The 21,538-nt window shown below is 39.5% G+C and overlaps 1 protein-coding gene across 5 annotated transcripts in view; it reads right to left on the reverse strand.

Moving 5' to 3' along the window:
• LOC127639989 (EGF-like repeat and discoidin I-like domain-containing protein 3) overlaps positions 1-6,954 on the reverse strand; it is a 325,228-nt gene extending 318,274 nt beyond the window's left edge. For all 5 annotated transcript variants that reach the window (XM_052122382.1, XM_052122366.1, XM_052122373.1 and 2 more), the window contains exon 1: positions 6,658-6,954. In XM_052122382.1, coding sequence (XP_051978342.1) covers positions 6,658-6,721 — 64 coding nt within the window. In that variant the 5' untranslated portion in view covers positions 6,722-6,954. The remainder of the gene's footprint in view (positions 1-6,657) is intronic.
• Between the last annotated feature and the right edge of the window lie 14,584 nt (positions 6,955-21,538).

Below are 21,538 nucleotides of genomic sequence, written 5' to 3' on the forward strand. Positions count from 1 at the left end.
GGTCATTATGGGAAGATTAAGTTATGTTTCTCCAGAGCAGCCATGTTGCACTTTGGATTCAATGAGGGCTTCATAAATGAATAATTGTGGTCCGTAATCCTAGAGCCAGTGATCTAGCAAGGAATGGCCTCTGTCCACTCATTAAGGAAGGAACTATTAAGAGTAAAATTGAAGGTTGAAGAAGAATGAAAAACCATCAACCTCTTTTAGTGACCAGCAGAATGAGCCTTGTGAGCCTTTCAAATGATAAAATTGTGTAATAAAGCTACATGTTTTTCTCAAAGCGGAAAAAGTCATTTGCTTAACTATGAAAGCAGTTTAACTAGAATTCTAAAAAAAGAAAGACAAAAAAAAAGTCAACACTAAACTCACAACACCAAGATATTGACTATGGGAAAAATCTGTGGTCATGTAATTAAAAAAAAAAAAGGAATCTGGTGTATGCAATGAGGAAATATTTTTTTATTTTAATAAATATTAATTTATTTATAATTTATTTTTACACAGGTGATATGGCTTAACCAACCAGAAAATTTTTTCTCTCACTCTGAACATGGGTCCCCTGTCAAACACAGTCCTGTCTGCGAGCTAGGATAAAATAGTTACACCATTACGGATAGAATACCCCGTAAAAAGCAGAAAATATAATACAGTAAATAATGATAAATAAAGAATTCTAAGTCTACATTGTAGTTCAAAGATGCACTATACAAAATACATACAAGCACAAACATGTTAATAGAGGATACCTATACTTTCTTAAACAGTAAATGTAATACGTTTTTTTTTTTTTTTTTGTATGAACAAAATTCCATTATTGAGTGAGTACATGATAAAAAATAAAAATAAATAAATACAAAAAATGAATGTTCAATACAACCTCCTTGCCTGACCCTGACTAACTGTGGTATGCCTACAAAAATGATCAGCATTTTGAGCTGTCAGGTCAGATTTGGTGCAAAATCTCAGGCTTATGTCATTCATCCTTGTGTCTTTATGTCGTGTCCGTAAACACATATACGATGTAATGGCTGTTGTGTCTTCTGGCTGGGGAAGCTACACCGTTCAGTCAGACACCGTCACACCATTCAATACAACAAAATGGATGGATGTGTATCTGTTAACTGTTTGGCAAAGTTGTTTTGGTTTTTAGGTACATTACTTGGAAATGTATAAATGCATTAATTCTTTCAAAATATGTAAATAAGAGTGTTGTTTATTCTCCTCAAAGCAAGGAATATTATGGTTATAAATATTTAATCGAATAACATATTATCAACCATAAAATATCACATCATGACCGGTTCTGCAGGTGAAAATATTGGAGTCAAGATCACAGGCAAAGCAAGTAACCTCAAACCATAAGTTTCATCGATTTACCGAAACAACTCACGTAAAGTGTTATTCCGCAAGTTGCTTGTAATTTTAAGTTTCAACAACATATGACGCTAGAAAGTAAAAAGTTCTGTAGGGCTGCTTTACCTCATTCTGAGTTTGCATTTTAGTCAAACTTAAAGAATGCAGTGTTCGTTGACCTAATGCAGCATTTCCTTTCCTCCCAAACTTGCTTGTTTGCAACATTCTGCCTTCTCAGACACTTGCTCACTTGTGCATTCGGGACTACGTAAACATCATACAATGATACCAAACGTTTTGGCCATTAATGTCTTTGAAAAAGAGTATTTAATCCCAGTAACTCAAGCTGGATGTTGTCCACATGCACAAATAATAATAATAATAATAATAATAATAATAATAATAATAATACATGCATAGAGCAGCAAGCCTCCTGTCATCAGCAAGTGTTATTTCACAGTCTGTCTGAGGCAGTTTGTCGGTTAACCTACAAAATGCCTTTGTATCAGCCACACAGCATTCTGATTTATTGCAAAATGGCATGAGAGAACGCAGTGAGCCTTACCAGGAGAGAGATGTTTAAGCAGCATCGATTTGCTCAAGCCAGCAGCTGTGGCCTCTAACACTACATCAATGATAGCAAAAGAGCCACTGAAATCTCCCACGCAGAATCACAAAGAATGGGAAAAACAGATGACATCCTGTCAGATGTTTCATTTTTCATGAAAACTGATTATTATTATTATTTTCTGATAACTTAGGATAATAGACATTTAACTTCCCCAGAGTGTCTCAGTGCTGGGGGAAAAGACAAAATCTCTTGTGATTTTGTATGCTTCAACAAGTTATGTTTCGAAAGCACTACAAAGCCAGAGTTTGCACTCCTCGTGAACTCTACCCACAAATGGTCTATGCATGGTTGTCGCTGCACATTAAATTGGAATAAGTATTTTAAACTGGAAGAAAGTACTTTTAAAAATCACATTTAAATGAAGTGTATGTATGTATATTAGTTACCTTTGACTGAGGCCAATTCATTGTTTTCTAGTTGCACTACTAGAAAGTGTTTTAGGAAAGCTGGCATTCCAATGTGGATGTGAGGCATAAACGTTGCAAAATCAATGCTTTTTTACCAAAAATAAAATGCATTTTTGTGGATGTGGCCTAATAGAAAATAAATTATATGAAATTCCTGTGTTATTCCGGTGTTAAATACACAAAGGAAACGTGACTAAAACTGTGGCATGCCACCAAATCACACCTTCAAATGTGTGATACCTGAATGTTCTATGATTAATTGGAGAACTGCCGCTGATGATTTCACTCTCTTACAAAGCCAAGGAACAACTACACCCTGAGGTATCGTAGCTAAGAATCCATTTTAGAAGGAGGAGGCAGCAGCTCCAAGCTGCAGCAGCAGACTTGACACCGGGAGGCTCAGTTACAAATAGAACTCCAAGCACAGCTAGACTGGAAGAGGCAACCGCACTTAAAATCACAGATCTGCGAAGCTTAGAAGGCTGGGAAGCTACAAGCAGGATAAAAACATTAAACCCCTCTTCAGATATTTCACAATAATATTTTGCCTGGCTCCTGTATCCAAGCCATCAGCTTGGGCTGATGTGTGCATACTTCATTGCTCTGAATAGCATCCACATTTGTTTAATATATTTAGAGATTGTGTGAACGCACCTACAACACCAAAACAAATTCCTTGTATGTAAAAAACTTACTTGGCAATAAAGCTTTTTCTGATTCTGATTCTGATTCTCACAATTAGAAAGCGATAATAGTTGCCTTTGAGTCTGCCTTAAAGATTAGAAGTCTTCAGACCTTAGTTCACCCAAAAATGAAAATTATATTATCATTTACTCACCCTCATGTGATCCCAGATGTGTATGACTTTCTTTCTTCAGCTGAATACAACTTTAGATTTTTTTTTAAAAATGTCTCAGCTCTGGGTCCATATGCAAGTGAATGGTGATCAGACCTTTGTAGCGCCACATAAAGGAAACATTAAAGTAATCCATATGACACCAGTGTTTAAATGTATATCTTTAGAAGCAATATAATAGGTGTGGGTGAGAAACAGAACATTTAATCATTTTTTTTTACTCTAAATCTCCACTTTAACTTTCACTTTCAGATTTGAAAGTGAAGCTAAACAGGTACCACTTGTGACTTTCAGATGTAAATTTTGATCTGTTTCTCACCCACACCTATTATATAACTTCAGAAAATAAGGAAGATATATATTTAACCACTGGATTCTTATGGATTGTTTCCTTTATGTGATTTCTGGAACTACAACGGTCTGATCACCAATCACTTGTATTATAGGAACCTACAGAGCTGAGATATTCTTCTTCAAAGCTTTGTTTGTGTTCTGCTCAAGAAAGAAAGTAATCTGGGATGGCATGAAGGTGAGTAAATGATGAGAAAAGGTTCATTTTTGGGTGAAATATCCCATTAATGTCTGTCAGTAATCAGTGGAGCACTTAAATAATAACTCATTTGCAATGCACTGCCTTTACAAGCCCCATATATTTCAGCACTCATGCAGATCATACTAAAATATTACTTAAACAGAAAACAGGTACATCAGTCTTTAAGAACGCACTGAAACTCTACAGTAGCTATATTTGTATCAGCTACTGTAGGCCTACATAGAGGCTTTGGCTTGTATTGCAATAGTGCAAAGGTGTCTGACATAGAATCTATATTAATATGTAGTATCACCTTTGAAATAGGGCTGGGCGATAAAACGATATCAATATTTATCGCGATAAAAAACTCCATGATATCTACGATAAGCTTTTGAGTAATTCTGTGTTCTACATCTAGACATGCATGTTGCTAAAAACGCTAGCAGTTTGGCTTTCTTATCGTATGTTTCCACCGGCGCATAGTCAGCGAATGTGAGCGAGTGCTTTCAATTCCTTCCTATGGAAGCCGTAGCGTCAAGCTCGCGAGGTGGATTGTAAAATTCACAGCAGCGCGAGACAAGCAGTTCCCTAGCGTTGGGAGTGGCGTTGTGCGGATTTCATCCGTGTCAGTGGAAACGCAACCTCAGACTGTATGAAGTTGCTATTGCCCCCACTACGCAGGTGACCTCGTTCTGGATCTGAACCCCAGATTGATTCCATCTTGACTGCAAGACGTCATGACGAAGGTTACGACCTCTCATCGTCTCTAGTGAGCAGCGTGACAAAACAACAGTGCCTGTTACTTCATATCTGATCTTTCTGCGCTGTATTCTTCAATATTTTTCTCTAGCACTGAAACATGCTTCACTAATGCCCTGTCCCATTCCACACCCGCTTCCTCTTTCCCACATGTGAGTAAACATGAGGTGCGTGTTTCTAGAGCGCCTTTAGACTATAAAGTTTTTTCTTTCTAAATTTAGTTTTATTAATCAGCATATTCCAAGCCCTTAATAATAAGCAAATAGATTTCAAAATTAACAGATCATCTTATAACATTCATATCCAACTGCACTCAGTTGTAAACACTATAAAATATTGTAATATTTTCATAGAAGATCTCTCAGACACCACTGCATTGGCTGTGTCTGGGCCCCCAACACAGTTTTGTAAAGACTATTTAGACTGTTTAGGATTTAGTTTTATCTTCTTTTTTGGAAATTAAAACAAATTTGCAATGTGCAAATATGATTGAATATTGTGATAAATATCGATATCAAATAATATGAAAAAGAATATTGTGATAATATTTTTTGCCATATCGCCCAGCCTTACTTTGAAATATGAAAATAGTGTGCCAAATATGTTAATAAACAAATGCCACCGTACTTACAAAAATTGTTTATCTCAAAACAATGATTTTTATAACAGGGACATATCTAGAGGGAGGGCAGGGTGGGCAGCCACCCTAGGGCCCGAGGTGAGAGGGGCCCTGCAACAGTCGACCAAAAGAAACCATAAAAATGACCGCGGGCCCGAGGGGTGATAAAAAATGACCAAGACCCCCCAAGGAGGGGCTCGATGGTTTCTTTACACTGAGGCCTACATGATCCAGATTACACCACTGAACAGGGATATATGTGCCTTGTTTCCTGAGTAATGCCAGCATTCAGTATTGACTAAGAGATAAGCTGTCGCTGAGAAAATTAAAAGGTACTTGTGGCCTCATTTTTTTTATTTATTTTTTTTAAGATGCTACACTGTTGGAACCATCTGGAGATCCTCCAGACACCCTTTCATTTCTATAAGAAACTTAAAATTAGTTCCTTCAACAACTCTAAAGCACAATGGTTCTTATTACCCCATCATAATGGAAAGGCTTTGAGAAACTTGGAATATTTCTTGAAGTTCCTTGGGTACATGAATAGGATATCTGAGTCTCCTTTAAAGGGTTTCAACGTTGTGACATATCAAGAAGCCCAAATGGTGCCTCTAGTATATTTTTTTATTTATCCAGTGTAGGCTATATTCGTGGTTGCTACATGTAGATATTTTTATTTGCACAATGGTGCAAAAGTGTTGGACATTTAAAATCACCTTTGATGTAATTTAAAAACAGAGTGCCATATAAGTTAAATGTCACAAATGCCACAGTACTTAACCCAAAATTCATCCCAAAACTCAAATATTTGTGTGATTACAAGTGGGATACATGTGTCCTAAGTCATAAGTCATGGCAGCGTTCAACATTACCTACTCTACCAACAATGTTGATGAGAATAAAGGCCAAGTGATGTGAAGCTCTTATGAAACGAGTACCCAGTGTACCAGACTACAAGTCCACTCTCAGACTGAAAGCGCGTTTGAATCCGAATGAATGTGCGTCACTCTCAAGTCTTCTATAGAAGAACAAATAAAAATCACTGTGATCGGAGATCGATAAGCACGGGGAGAAACAACCATTCATCCCCAATAAATAGATCCAAAGTCTGTCCAGCGTGACAACGGATCAGTCTCTTCCTATGTATGATGCAAAGCCCGTGTGAGTATGAGGAAAGCCGTACCAGCCTGTCAATGGGATACCGTTAAATAATTATCTCAACCTGAACAATAAAAAGAGCATCAGCTGTAATGAATGGCATTTAAAATATTCACATCCGACTTCTGCTGAGAGTAGCAAACTATTCATGCATTATGTTATTAATTCCAGAAGGTTTTGCTGTAAATGAACCTTTATAAGGTCATTCTGACGTGCTGGTTTTTAAAAGTAAAATGTTTGCTTTACTTTCCTGTCGGAATTTAAAGTTAAGCAACATCTGGACGCCGCGGAAACAAATCTGTACTCGTGAAAATGAATCTTGGCTGCTTTGCCACTCACCTTTGATGAGATGCGGGACAGCGAGGTGTACGCAGAGCGCGATGGAGACGAGGAACAGTCCCATCCTCACCAAACAGCAGGTAAACCAAGGTTACAATCGCGCAGTGATACTGACGGTAAAACTTGTTTCTCCCACTTGATTATTTCTATCCTTGGACAGGTGTCAGTTATGTCTATTTATTTTTTTCAAGGAGGCTTTTCTGCTGCAGTGGTGCGCACTGTGAGATAACAGAGAGTGCCAGAGCCGATCCCGATCACACGGTGATAGTGTGTGTACAAACAGTGCGCGCTGCAGCGCTCAAGCAGTGGCGCTGTCTTACTGATAAAGACGAGCCTTGCTCCTCCCCGGCAGCCTCCAATACAAAGAGCGAACGGCAGAATCCAAATGGGTGGGACACTCGGTGTATTTCACTTTAGCCCCGGGAAACACGTTTTTTTCCTCTGATGTAAAACAGGTCGAGAGTCTTAACTGTTTTCACCTCCTTCCGATCTGAGATTTATCACACATACACCTAGTCCTCTCTGTGGTTGTGATAGCGGGATGGTCCTGCTGTATCCAAGTACTTTTGTGCTCATATATATATATATATATATATATATATATATATATACTTTAAAATTATATATATATATATATATAAGTACATTTATTGGGATTAAATTAATTTAATTAGCTAATTCCGTTAATTTAATGGAAACGTGTGCAGAAGCATCACTTAGGTTGCAGGACTCCTGTGACACTGCTTTTCATATATATATATTGTAAGACCCTAACGGGAAGGAAGACACAGGAAACGGGGTTGTGAACTAAAGGTAAGGCTTTTAATTGACGTATTCTCTCTCACAGATTCACAGTAAACAAAATGGTATACAAGCGCACTGGGTTGGCTTGTAGGGCACTCTCTCTCGACTGGAGGCTCTGTGTCTGCTTTTATGCCGCTCTCCTCGTGCTCACTGGAATTAGAGACAGGTGTTAGGCATAATTTAGCTCAGGTGTAAGCGCCCTTAGCGCTTTCCTCTCCCGGACGCTGCCACATATATATATATATATATATAAGTAATATCACACAAGCAAGAGTGCGATATGACCCTACATCAGCACTGCTGTGACTCGACCGCAGGCACGAGGCCGCAGGCCGAGTTCCGTAGGTATTTACAGCAGTGCTGATTTAGAGCCATATAGCACGATTGCGAGTGTGATATTGCTTAAATACAACAGGTTAATGAACAAGTACATTTTAAAAAATTAGGAAAAACTGTGTATGGTCATAAAAACGTATTTGTGCATGGAACTACTTTATTATGTGACCGATCAGAATCTGCCGTTGCTGGTTCTAAACAAATGATGCATCCATGTCTCCGTTAGTAATTCAAAAAGTTCACTTCAGAAATAGTATCAGGGCTTGTGCTGTCTCTAACAAGCATTGGCTAAACAAGGACAGATGTGTGTGTTTGTCTGTCTGTCTGTGTATGTGTGTGTATGTGTGAGAGAGAGAGAGAGAGAGAGAGAGAGAGAGAGAGAGAGAGAGAGAGAGAGAGATGGAGTGTGCGATCACCTGTTGCCACACCCAAACAGAGATGCTTATAGTTTTCTGAAGGTCAGCTTTCTCAGTGGAATATAGACGTCCAAGCGGGGTATTCCTCTCTATTTCAGGGTAGCCAGTGCGCAAATGTCATTCACTATAGAAACAGCGATGTCCTCCGCCATTTTAAACAGTATGTATCCAATGTGGAAACTTAAAGAGCACTGTTCTATGTAAACAATGACTAAGGATTCCCTTTATTTCACCAACTGGCTCATATTACACACAAAAATGATCCTTTGCCACCACCTGCTGGCTAACATATGTAATTTCAAAAATAAAGACAATAACTCCTAACACATATGGACTATGCTTACACTTTAGTTGAGAACAGCAAAAACACATCAGAGTGATCCACACAGTGAAGTGTCTGAGTGCTGGTGCTGTCACACCATCAGTGCTCATGGAGCTTCTCTCGTCCAATCAGATTCGAGGACCGAACTAACTGTGGTGTATATATATATATATATATATATATATATATATATATATATATATATATATATATATATATACACATACATACACACACACACACACACACACATGAAAAACTACACAATCAATCATGACATGGCAATAATGAAAATAAAATATCCAGACACATTACAGTAATGAAAATTGGAGGGTAAAATGTGCTTCACTGTCCTGAAAAAGAAAGAGTCACAATGCAATAAAACCTAATGATCCTAAATGTAGGCTTAATTTTCTTTATGAAAAAGGTATTTATTTATTTATGGTTAAAGGGATAGTTCACCCAAAAATGACATTTCTCTCATCATTTACTCACCCATATGCCATCCCAGTTGTGTATTACTTTCTTTCTTCTGCAGAACACAAACAAATATTTTTAGAAGAATATTTCTCCAGTTGTTACATTTTATATCTTCAGCAGCGATATGATACATGTGTGGGTGAAAAACAGATCAATATTTAAGTAAGTATTTAATGTAAATCTACACTTTTACTTTTACTTCCACATTATGGTGTGGAAGTCACTTTCACATTCAACCACCTACCGGTTGGGGCTGGTCAACGGTGGAGATTGATAGTGGGGGAAAAAAGCTATATTGATTTGTTTCTAACCCTCACCTATTACATTGCTTCAGAAGATATGGATTTAACCACTGGAGTCATATGGATTACTTTTTGCTGCTTTATGTCCTTTTTGGACCTTCTGAGTTCTGGTTCACCATTCACTTGCATTGTGAGGACCTACAGAGCTGTTATATTCTTCTAAAAATATTTGTTTTTGTTCTGCTGAAAAAAACAAATCATACACATCTATGATGGCATGATGGTCAGTAAATTATGAGAGAATTCATATTTTGGGTGAACTATCCCTTTTTTTTTTTTTTCAAAAGGTTTCATGCGAAAATCCCATTTGACAGACTTTAGGGTATTTTCATTCTCCATCAATTAATTAAATTCATTAATTCAAAACAAAGCTGTTGATTAACCACACCAGATTATACACTTCGGTAGTCTAAAAGGAGCAAAATCTTTATGTTTTTTTAAATTGTGTATGCTTGGTATTCTTATTTGTATGTATTGTACCATACTTACCCAACAACATTTAACTGCCACTTACTCTTTTTTTCTTTTGTTTAAGAGTAAAGGGCTTACAGAGGTCATGAAGCAGATTAATATTATTCAAATAAGACATTGCAAATGCAGCACATATTTTTATCTCTAGACTGATGTTACCTTATAGGCCTACAACAAATATTGGAACATATGGTGGTGCAAGAATGCAGGAATATTAATCATTATTACGTAGCTGAAAGGTGTATAATTTACCATACATATGTCCCATATTTTGCATTTAAAGTGTTTTAGTAAAGACACTATTTTTTAGTGTGAGGACTTCATATTTATAGGTGCAACCTTTAAATAACAAGGCAAAGTCATTGGTTTGAGTCCTAGTTGTAAGTGTTATTGAGAACAGGTTGAGCTGGAGAGCTGCAAATACAGGAAGGCCTTCAATGAGCCCTTTTATCTTTCAGTTTTCTTTATGATTTAGAAATGCATGGCTGCAGTCAGTGGCATAACTTGGATCTTATAGGGGCCTGCAAAGAACCTGATGGGCTCACTCCTTTGGGAGCCTGGATCGTTTATCATTACCCGTTGGGCCCACAATAATTTTATGGCTCCTTTAGGTCGACTGTTGTGGGCCCCATCCCACCCTGGGCCTTAGAGTGGCTGCACACTCTGCCCTCCCTGTAGTTACACCCCTGGCTGTAGTGTAGATTACACATACAGTATTTATATAAAAAAATAACATGTATATCATGTAAACCTGGCTGACTTTTTAATGTAGACTTTATGTTAAAGGTGGGGTATGTGATTTTCTTTTTTGACCATTTTTTCAAAATAACTTGAAATCCTATTCCTAACCCACTTACTGGCTGTAAATTAGAAGCACTGAAATGAAAATTAAGCAATTTAATCATCTGTGGAACGGGCAGGACTCAAAAACTCCAGCCAATCATTTTCAAGACCATCTAGAATCATTGGACAGAAAATGTGTCAATCAAACGGTCGTACCATGCCCCCTCCCCCACCACCCTGGCGCGCGTGTCCCGCTCAGTGCGCATACTCAAAGCTCGTGACCCAGTAACAGGAAGCGATTGTATTTATGTATGGAGAATAGAGCTTTTATAGTGCTAGTGGGGTTGTTCCACATTTCTATGAATCCTGTTTTGAATAGAAGACTGCTGTACAGACGCCAGGGCTGGCTATGTTCTTTTTTTTTACAGTTATGAGAAAATCAGCTCTACACCTTTCAAGAGTGGTATGCGAACCCCTCCTCCTGCTGTGTCAACAATTTGCTCTGAAAAATTGTCTGACAGGTGAATGCACTGTTTGACTAGTGAGTCTAGAACACTGCTAGAACACTGCGCATCTGAGTTTTCGCTCGTGCATGATTGCGCGTCCATGTTTTTCGAATGGGTGGAGTCAGGGCCAGCGTTGGAGGAGAGAAGGTAGGACCATAGAGTTGTGTATTTTCAAAATCTGCCGGCCGTTTTGCAAATCACATACCCCACCTTTAACTAATACTTGTGGAGAGTTCATTGGTAGACATTTAATATATATTTTAAGACATCTTAAGCATTTGCTGTGATTTTTAATAATGTTTTGTTCTCTTCTAGAAGTAGGATATTTTTACATTTTCCGTCTTCTTCTTTTTACCTTCCATCCATTATTCAGCTGCCTGCTTTCTTTCTTTCTTTCTTTCTTTCTTTCTTTCTTTCTTTCTTTCTTTCTTTCTTTCTTTCTTTCTTTCTTTCTTTCTTTCAGCAGCAGAAGCTCTTTGCCATGTTTATTACTATATTCATTCTTACAAACCCCATGGAACTAAGAGAGGAGAGGCAGGGAAGACAGAATAAGAGACACTGCATTAATTCACAGGAGAATTTTACTTTTCTCTTCCTGAACAGCAGTGGGACACAGCAGAGCAATACTCCTGCCCAGAAGCCCCTGAGCTTCTGCTTCAAAGGGGAACTCTCAAAACTCACTGCGAATCATGATCTTTAAAATGTACATTTGCATCAGTGTTTCCACAGGCTTGGGATAATGGAACCAACAAAGGTTTTGTGTGTGCATCTATGAGACCATACTGCACTGTGCCACTATTCTGTGTTCTTCATCTGTTCCTCTGATGCATTAGGACAAGGAACTCTGTGAAAGTATGTGAAACACTTGGAATTAATTAAGTGGAATTAAAATTGAATATTTTTATTGCACTTATAAGTAATATTTGATTTTGCTGACTAAGTTTTAGATTATTTTGCTGGATGCCAGACACTGAATCAATGAATGAGAAATTTCGTTATTTGAATCCCTAGTAGACAGAGCGGTGGTTATATTTTCCCCTATTTGAACAGTTTTAACAAAGAAACAGAGACTGGAATACTTGTGGTTTTCCTGGCTACTTTAGTGCTACACATGATTTACATTTTCTTTTCATTTTACCCCTCATTCCTCAAGCACATGGAAGCAAAGGATGCACTGCAGCCTGCAAAAGTGTTCAAAAGGAATCCGAATGACTAAATGCATTTAACACTTAGCAAATTGTTTCCCTAAACCTATTAATTGTCTTTAAAAAGTACAGTATTTGGACAATTATGCTTAAAAATAGATGATCTCCAATGCATTGCATTTACTTTAAAGCAAGAAAACACAAGTACACTTTTCAAGCAAAACATTTCACAAAAGATGTTTGTCAAGTTTTAAATGGGAAAACAATAGATATATTGTACAAAATAAAGATAAAAAAAAAAAAAAAAGTGTGTTGCATCAGCAATGTGGAAGATCTGGGTTCAGATCCTGCATTGAAACCAAGAAGTAATCGCCTTAGCATAATCAGTGATGAGCACGATTCAGAGGTTGCATTTTTCGCTGTAACATTACATTTTTACTCTACTGATGGTTAGGTTTAATTTTGGGGTTTGGGTTTGGGGGTAGAGTCAATAAAATATTAATTCCTCTTCACTGGATTACAGCCTGTACAGTTTAAAATAAAAATGCTTCTCAACTCAACTTTTGGCACCCCTCATGGACATTTCACCCAAAAAATGGAAATTCAATGTGCCCATATGCCCAACAACACACTGTAAACCCCAGTGCTTAAAGTAATTAATTGTATTAAGGAAAAACTAAATCATTCAAATTAGTTCAAATAAATTAATCTTGATTAATATTTAGAACTTTTTCTGTCAAGTTCACAAAACTGACATCTTTTAAGTAACCTGAACTGTTTTATTGATTTTAGTTGAACAATTCTTTTTTTTTTTTGGTGAACTCAAATTGGGCAGGGGATTTCTTGTTTCCAGTATGCTAAGCATGCACTCATTAGGGAAAGTTAATGTTAGAACCAGAAGCTGTTTCTCTTATCTTCTATCATTACCTCTACAAGGAACTGATCTCTCTTGTTTGAACGAGTCTTGTGACAGAACAAGCGCTTGTGTCTTTCAGTATTTATGAATGTTAAGATGAGTGGAAGAAGAAACTGTTCCCATCCTGCTCAAGGATTTGCTAATATAGCCTAATCCATTTTTTTTTCACTTTGAAGCTTATGATTATTGTTTGTGTCAACCAAATAATAATATCCCTAGTTAAAAAATAAATACATTATTTAGTAACTATATTTTTGTGCGAGGATCGATATTATCGATACAACACCAGTATCGGAAGTATCAATACTTTTAGGATCAATCCTCCCATCCCTAATCTATTATTAAGCAAGTCACTAGTCAGACTTAACTTGGGTGAATAAAGTGATGGAAATAACTGATTTGTGTTGCAAAAAAAAATAAAAATTTTAAATAATAAAACCACTTCTGGTGCCATCAAAATGTATGAGTTAGCTTACTCAATTTTTCAAGTTATAAGAAATTAGCATGTATAAGTAGTACAAAATCAAAACCTGACAGTTCCACTTACTTAAATTTGGAATTTAAAAAATTACTAAAAAATTATGTAATTGATTATCTAAATTTTCTTTAGTTCTGCTAACATATTCAGGTTTACAGTGCAGTTACCGCTTTGGCCACTGTAGGCAGTGTTTCACATTTCTGTAAAACAGATCGATTACAGCTAAAGAAAAGTCAACCTATTGTTTCTATGTGAGATCAGTTTGACTTGAGAACACTTAAGGGGAAATTACTTCAGACATCCACTAAAAATGACCAGTTGACAGTTGACTTAAACATTTAACCAACTTAACTGTTAAATGCAATCCAAAAAATGTCTAAGCAATGTGAAGCTAATTCTGAGAAAAAAGTTTAGCATAATTTGTTTGCAGATGCCACTTGGCTTGTGTGATGAGGAGCAGAGTGTGGCCGGGCCACGATGGAGCATGGCTGGCATTGAATCAGCTGATCAGTGGGAGAGTGAGATAATGGGCAGCTGGAGATGCTGGTTAGAGAGATAGACGCACGTGGCCATGTAACATGTGTTTCTGTGTCATTATGTTTTATGTTGTTTTAAGTTCATTTGTATCTTTAATGTTTATGTTTATTAAAAAAACGAGCTGCTACCATTCACCAGGGGGCAGGGGTGCTCACTGCCATCCACCGGGAGGTGAAGCAGCTGCTGACGTCTGCTGGGAGGTGGAGGAGATAGCTGCCATCCACCAGGAAGCAAAGTCCAGGGCCATCGCCCGGCATTGCGGAGGACCGTTACCCAAATGGCCGAGGACCAAAAGGTGGCGTGGTCGAGAACCGTTAAGTGTTTTTTTAACACTTAACAAAACTTTAATAATAACTTAAAACACTGAACTGGAACATAATAACAGGACGACACACACACACACACACACACACACACACACACACACACACAGCTCTGTGTGTGTGTCTCTCTCTCCAGCACACTCACAACCAGGCCACACCCTGCTCCTCGCCGCAGCTTGATATTATGTTATTTAATGCAATGAAACCACATATTTTAAGTATGATTTATGTTTAAGTTTGATCCACTGGATTCACCTTTTTCCTTAATGTGGAAATGTGACCGTTTTAAATTTCCAGTCTCCAGTGTTTCTACTCACATTGGTGTATTCTTAGAGGGTAATGTGATGTTTTAAGTATTACATTTGCAAAAATTGTCATAAAACTTGTCTCTATACCATCGCATTACTTCACAGAGTCGAGACGAGTGTTTTTTTGACAGTGTCTCACTGTCGGTGGCAGTTGGAAGCAATGGTCAGCAGTTAGTTATGTTGATATCATCAACTACTTTGAGTTATTATGACAGACAACAACTGCACAAGTTGAGCCTGAAATACATTTTTACACCAAAAAAAAATTAATTAAATGCTTGTTCTCCATCTGGATTGCTTGTTTCGGTAGTATTTCTATAGGGTCTATAGACCACAAACAGGAAACTGGCAATTAGAATCATAATGGCGCCGCCCAGTGGATATTCTATTAAAATATGCATCTGCATCTGAAGGCCAGAGATGACCCCACATGAAAGCAATGATAAATTACGCTCCATTACGCTCATTCTGTATGTTCTTTGAAGTTGCTGCCAATCACATATAGCTCTTTGTAGCTAACATCAGATGCCCATTATTTTCTAGCTAACAAGCAAGACAATTACAAAACTATTTTCAATAGCAGAGAAATACATTGTTTGATGTTTCTTTAAAAGACATTAGCTTGAGGGCTGAGGTTGTTCAGGTTTAGGTACAATAAAACACATTACGAATGGCTCATTCCTGGGATTCTCTTCATTACTTTCACGCCAAAGTCCAAGAACTAACTATTTATATATGACTTCATTCATTTTTATGGGTTGCACAGAAAAAATACTGAAAGATAAGAACAGGAATGTTGCTCCATGCACTATGTACTTTTTTAGGGACTACCACTTTATGTCTCAATTCAACTGAAAATATTAACATAAAAAAATGTTTCTAGCAAAGTCTTCTCTAATAAACTCATTCAAACAAGCATTTGTTTATATGGTGTTAAAAGCTCAGTCTGATCTCATGAAAATAACAAAAGCTCCATAAAACACAAGAATGATGGCAATCTCAACCTGATAAAATATAAATAAATAAACAACATAATTATGTGTAACCATAATATCCTAATCTCACACAAGGCATTGTGGTGTATACAGGAGGCATTTGTAAAATTCCCCTTGGCAGAACAGAGATATAGGAGCTTTGGTAAAACACCAGTCAATGTGTTTCTTTATTGGACTCCCTGAATTTTACCTGCCAACAAACCTTTGCCTTTGTTTACTCTTTGTTGAAGGGAAAATCTCTCACATCATTGATTTTTCCACATAATATTGGCATGCTTTTACTTATTCACTTCTGCAGCTGGTCCCTACGTAACTGTTTTGAGATGTGATAATGTCACAGCAAAAATCTTTCTTTCTTTTCTTTCTTTCTTTCTTTCTTTCTTTCTTTCTTTCTTTCTTTCTTTCTTTTTGGAGATTTTGTTCTGGATGTTTTGGATGCTTACTGTATATAATCTTTGTGGATGTATATCAAACAATCCTTCCCTCACTAGGTACCCTCAAGTGGTGCCCATTTGTCCACCACTATGTTGACAGCCCTGAGACTCATTTACAATATGAGTGTGGCTGTATATCAGTGGAACACAATATAAAGGAGGGACTGTATTTCTCTATCTTGGGAGATCAACAAGCCACACATGCACAGATTTACTGCACAGTGTAAAGAATTATGTGAGCAAATCATGTGACTCCTCCTTGGCACTTTCCTGCCATAGCCTGAGTCGCAAAAATGACAACACAAAATAAATAAATTAATCTTTTTATATGGGATCACAGTAAATTCATTTGTGAAACATACTGTGACGCATGAGGGCAGTTCAGACAATTCTGATGTTTAGAAAGCACTATTTTCTGGGGCTAGTTGTAACATGAGAAAGTTACTCGAAACTCATTGAGTACATTTTCATTACAATTTTCATTAAGTACATTTTCTCTATTGTAAGGTATTTCTATGTGTGATTTAGACGGGAACGTTAAAGTGCCCGCATTCTCACATCATTATACGTATGTAGGGGTATTTGGTATGCTACATTTAGAAGGGAACCGTTAAAGTTCCCTCATTCTCACACCATTATATGTAAGAGAATTTAGGGTCTTGATATATGTGAGCTATGAACCATGGCCTTATAGTACATTATTAGGTAAAGAAATGTATAATGGAATTAGTCGTGTTCGACAACCATTATAAATTAGATAAATGACAAATAACTAGATTATTTGTCTGAATAAAATTCTCAACCATTAAAATCGTATTACAAGGTCTTGTTATATCCGCTCACAATTTCTAATATAAGGAATTAGCTTTAATAAGGGAATTATGATTAATTCAGTTATTGGAGTGATATTATTCTCATGATTTATTGAAAATAATATCACACATATTTAGGTACAGCTTTGAAGCGAAATCTTTTAGAAACAGGGATGCATATATTTAGCTAAATAAACCACAGTCAAATCATCTTTGAATACAGAAAAAGTTTATTGCTTTTCTAAACATAAATATAATCTAACTCATATATACATGAGACAGGTTGGTGAGAAGAGTGACAGAATGTGAAATAAATTATCAATACAGTGAAAATGAACTTTATGGAGTGTGTTGACAATACCTTAAGAACCATCTAACCTTATTTGAGTCTACATTCTATCATATTTAATCATGAACATTTATATTTTGAGAATGGTAGAAGAGACATGATATTCAGCATTTGCATACTAAAATTGTAGGTAACAAAACATGAAAATCGCCTCGGGTTACATGTGTAACCCTTGTTCCCTGAAAAAGGCGGAATGAGATGTTGCGCTGCTAAGCGCTACGATGTTGCGCTGCTAAGCGCTACGGGGGAACAGCTTTCGCTGTGAGCCGAGCTGAATAATGTGTGGAACACGTCAATGGACATTGACCGGAATTTATAGCCTCGGCTGATGTAATCATTAGATGCACCTGAGGCCAGGCTATAAATGGATACGTCACCAGGTGTCGTCAGATACTTCTTTTTGAAGAGCAGTCCTGGGACGTCCCAGTGCGGCAAAGCAGTGCAACATCTCGTTCCGCCTTTTTCAGGGAACAAGGGTTACACATGTAACCCGAGACATTCCCTTTACAAAAGGCTTCACTACGATGTTGCGCTGCTAAGCGCTACGGGGAACGCAATACCAACGCCGCCGCACTTGGGGCTGTCTGGACCCCTACGGTTGTGCAGTGTACTCACAAAAACGCGAGAGGTCTCAGACATGAGCTTGAGATGTCGACTCAAGGGCATAAGAGCCCAGAGTAGCAAAGCATCTAACCCATAAAGCTCGATGAATGTGTGCGAAGAGAACCCTATAGCAACACAAACTTGTCATAAAAACTGATGAATGTGAGCGGAGAGGACCAGCCTGCCGCATCACAAACTTGTTCAGGCATGAGCTGAGATGTGGACTCAAGGGCATAAGAGCCCAGAGTAGCAAAGCATCTAACCCACAAAGTTCGATGAATGTGTGCGAAGAGAACCCTATCGCAACACAAACTTGTCATAAAAACTGATGAATGTGAGCGGAGAGGACCAGCCTGCCGCATCACAAACTTGTTTAGGCATGGGCTGAGATGTCGACTCAAGGACATAAGAGTCCGGAGTAGCAAAGCATCGAAACCATAAAATGTGATTAGTGTGTGCGGAGAGTGCCAACCTGCCACACCACAAACTTGTTCGGTGTCAACTCAAGGGCGTAAGAGCCAGGAGTGGCAAGAACATCCAAACTATAAAAGTTTAATGAATGTGCGCGGAGAGGACCAACCTGCCGCACCACAAAATTGCTGCAGAGGGAGACCTCTAGCCAAGGCTTTAGAGGAGGAGAGCCCTCTGGAAGAGTGCGCCCTAAAACCTACTGGCGAAGCTTGACCGTGCGCCTCGTAGGCCCGGGCAGTAAGGTCCCTCACCCAAAGTGACAAACCGGTCACGGCTTCAAAGTGAAGAACTGCTGCCCTGACTTTACGCCACTAGCAAGTGCGGTGGACATAATTCTGAAGGGCACAGACTGGACAAAGTCTGAGTAGTCTTTAGCTGCTCCGGCATTTACAAACGGCAGGGAGCAGAAGGCTTAGAGAATGACTGGCCAAGGGCCGAGAAAGGCACCTTGGGCAGGTAGTCAGGGTGAGGGTGCAAAAAATGCTCTTGGTCCTACCTGGGGCAACTGAAAACAGGCCGGCAAAAGAGACAGAGCCTGTAGTTACCCAAGTCTCCTTAGAGACGTAATTGCCATATGAAAAACCATCTTGAGAGTCAGAAGTCTACCAAACGCTGACTCTAGAGGTTTTAAAAAGGGGGGTCTTACCCTATGAAGAGGTCCTAGCAAGGATGCCTCTTAGAGGGCACCCCGCCCACCAAGGCGTGGCAAGCCGAAGTGGAAGCCACATAGAACCTGGCAGTGGCGAGGCAAGTGCCCGCTGCCAGTTCTTTCCACAGAAAATCCAGAACTGAAGCAAACTGGCAGTTAGCTGGTTCTGTAATTTGAACTTATTAGAAGGAAACGCATGCAGGCACATTTGTGCCATGTATGCGCCACCACGATCAGCACCCCGAGGGGGACTGGGTGACTCGGGAGAAGTAGAGGAGACATTGCGCTATCAACAGAGGCTAAGAGGTCCTCTTCTGCCCTGTAAAATCTACCCAGATCAGTTCCAAGGGAGGGAGCCCTAGCACTTGCAATGGTCTCGATAACTTCAGGAGAAAGCCCTGTGAACCTCAGTTGGTACCCTACAGGGGCCAAGCATGAAAGGTTTCACAATTTGGGCCGGGATGAATATGCCCCTGAGCCTGAGAAAGAAGGTCCTACCTGATCGGAATCGCCCAAGGCGAGCCGTCGAGGAGAGATATTAACTCCGAGAACCATATCCTGTTCAGCCAGCGCAGCACCATTAATAGGAGGCAAGACCCTTGCTGGTGAACATTGCCAAGACTCCCGGGAGCAGAGAAACCGGGGAAAGAAACGCATACAGACGCATTCTGGGTCATGTATGTTTTTTAACGTCCAGACCCAAGGGGGCTGGGTGATTTCAGGGAGAAGTCGAGGAGACATTGCGCTATTCATAGAAGAGGTCCTCTTCTGCCCTAAGATCTCACCCAAACTTGTTCCAAGTGGAAAAAGCCCGGCATTTAAAAAGGTCTCGATAACCTCAGGAGAGAGCCCTGTGTCCCTCAGTTGGTACCCTTAGGGGCCAAACATGAAAGATTCCACAATTTGGGGCAGGGATGAAATATTGCCCTGTGCCTGAGACAGAAGATCCTTCCTGTTTGGCACCGCCAAAGGCGAGCTGTCGAGGGAAGAGATTAGCTCTGAGAACCAAGCCCTGTTCGGCCAGCGCGGTGCTATCAGTAAGAGGCAAAAACCCTTGCTGGCGAACTCTGGGCAACTACTACCTTAGGGTGGAGTTCTTAACTCCCCCATTGGTATTTTCTGTCTGGACTGTAAATCTGCTTCCATATACGGGCATCCAGGGATATAACTGACCTGAGTGACAGGAGCTTGCCCTGGGCCCTAAGGAGAACCCAACGTGTCAGAAATACAGCTGACAAGAACGTGGGTCTCCTTGATTATTTATGTAAGAGGCTACCGCTGCATTGTCCACCCGCACCAAGACATGGCAGCCTCAGGAGGAGGTATTTCAGGGCCAGACATACAGCCATCAACCCGAGACAGTGACTGTGACAACCGAGCTGATGACCCTCCTATCCCCTTAAGCTGGATGACCACTTAAGGCCGCTACCCCACCCATCAGGGAGGAGTCTGTTGTTAGCAGCCTGCGACAACAAGACGCACCTAGAGTGGGACCCAAGGCAGAGAACCGGGGTCTGAACCACATAGAAAGGGAACGAAGCCTGAGGCACGTAACCCTATTTAGGCTAGGGGTTTTGGCCCTTGGAAGAAATCCCCTGGCTTTTGGCCACAACAAAAATGGTATCATGAGCAGAAGGTCCCGAGGGATCACTGTGGACGCCTTCGCCCTGAGACCTGGAAATCATTGATACTGATAACAGTGCAACCTTGACCTAGCCTGACTTTGCTCAGGGTGATCTAAATGGACTCAATACTAGTGGGAGACAGTTGTGCCCGCATTGAGATTGAACTCCATACAGTGCCCCGATAGACAGTGTTCTGAGTGGGAGAGAGGATGCTTTTCTTGGCGTTGAGCCTCAACCCCAGAGAAACAGATGAGCTAAGACGATGTCCCTGTGCTGAACTGCCAGTTCCTGGAACTGCGCTAGGATCAGCCAGTCGTCTACATAATTCAGAATGCAGATGCCCCAGAGTCGCAAGGAGCCAGCGCTACATCATGCATTGTGAATGTGCGGGTAAAAATGGCTAGGCTGAGTGAAAGAACCTGACCCTGGAAGACTTCGCCCCCGGAAGTGAACCTCAGGAACTTTCCATGTTGTGGCAGAACTTCTAAATGAAGTATAGAAGTGCGTCATAAGATCGATGGTGACCAGTGAAACGAATTGTAGGGCTTGAGACACGACCGTCTTGACAGGCATCATCTTGGACTTGAACAACCACGGGTAGTTCAAGCTTTAAGATCTAAGCCAGACGCCACCCCTCACCCTCCATGGGTAACGGGAAGTATTTAGTGTAATAACCTAACTCTCTCTCTGGAAGGGGAACACATACCGTGGCCCCTTTAACCAGGAGAATGAGTTTTTGTTGTTACAAAAGAAATCCGGTTTACGGTAGTGAGAACACGCCATTGAAACACGGAAAAACGGCGAGTGAATTAAATC

Source organism: Xyrauchen texanus, chromosome 4 (assembly GCF_025860055.1).
Source record: "Xyrauchen texanus isolate HMW12.3.18 chromosome 4, RBS_HiC_50CHRs, whole genome shotgun sequence".
NCBI classification, from domain to species: domain Eukaryota; kingdom Metazoa; phylum Chordata; class Actinopteri; order Cypriniformes; family Catostomidae; genus Xyrauchen; species Xyrauchen texanus.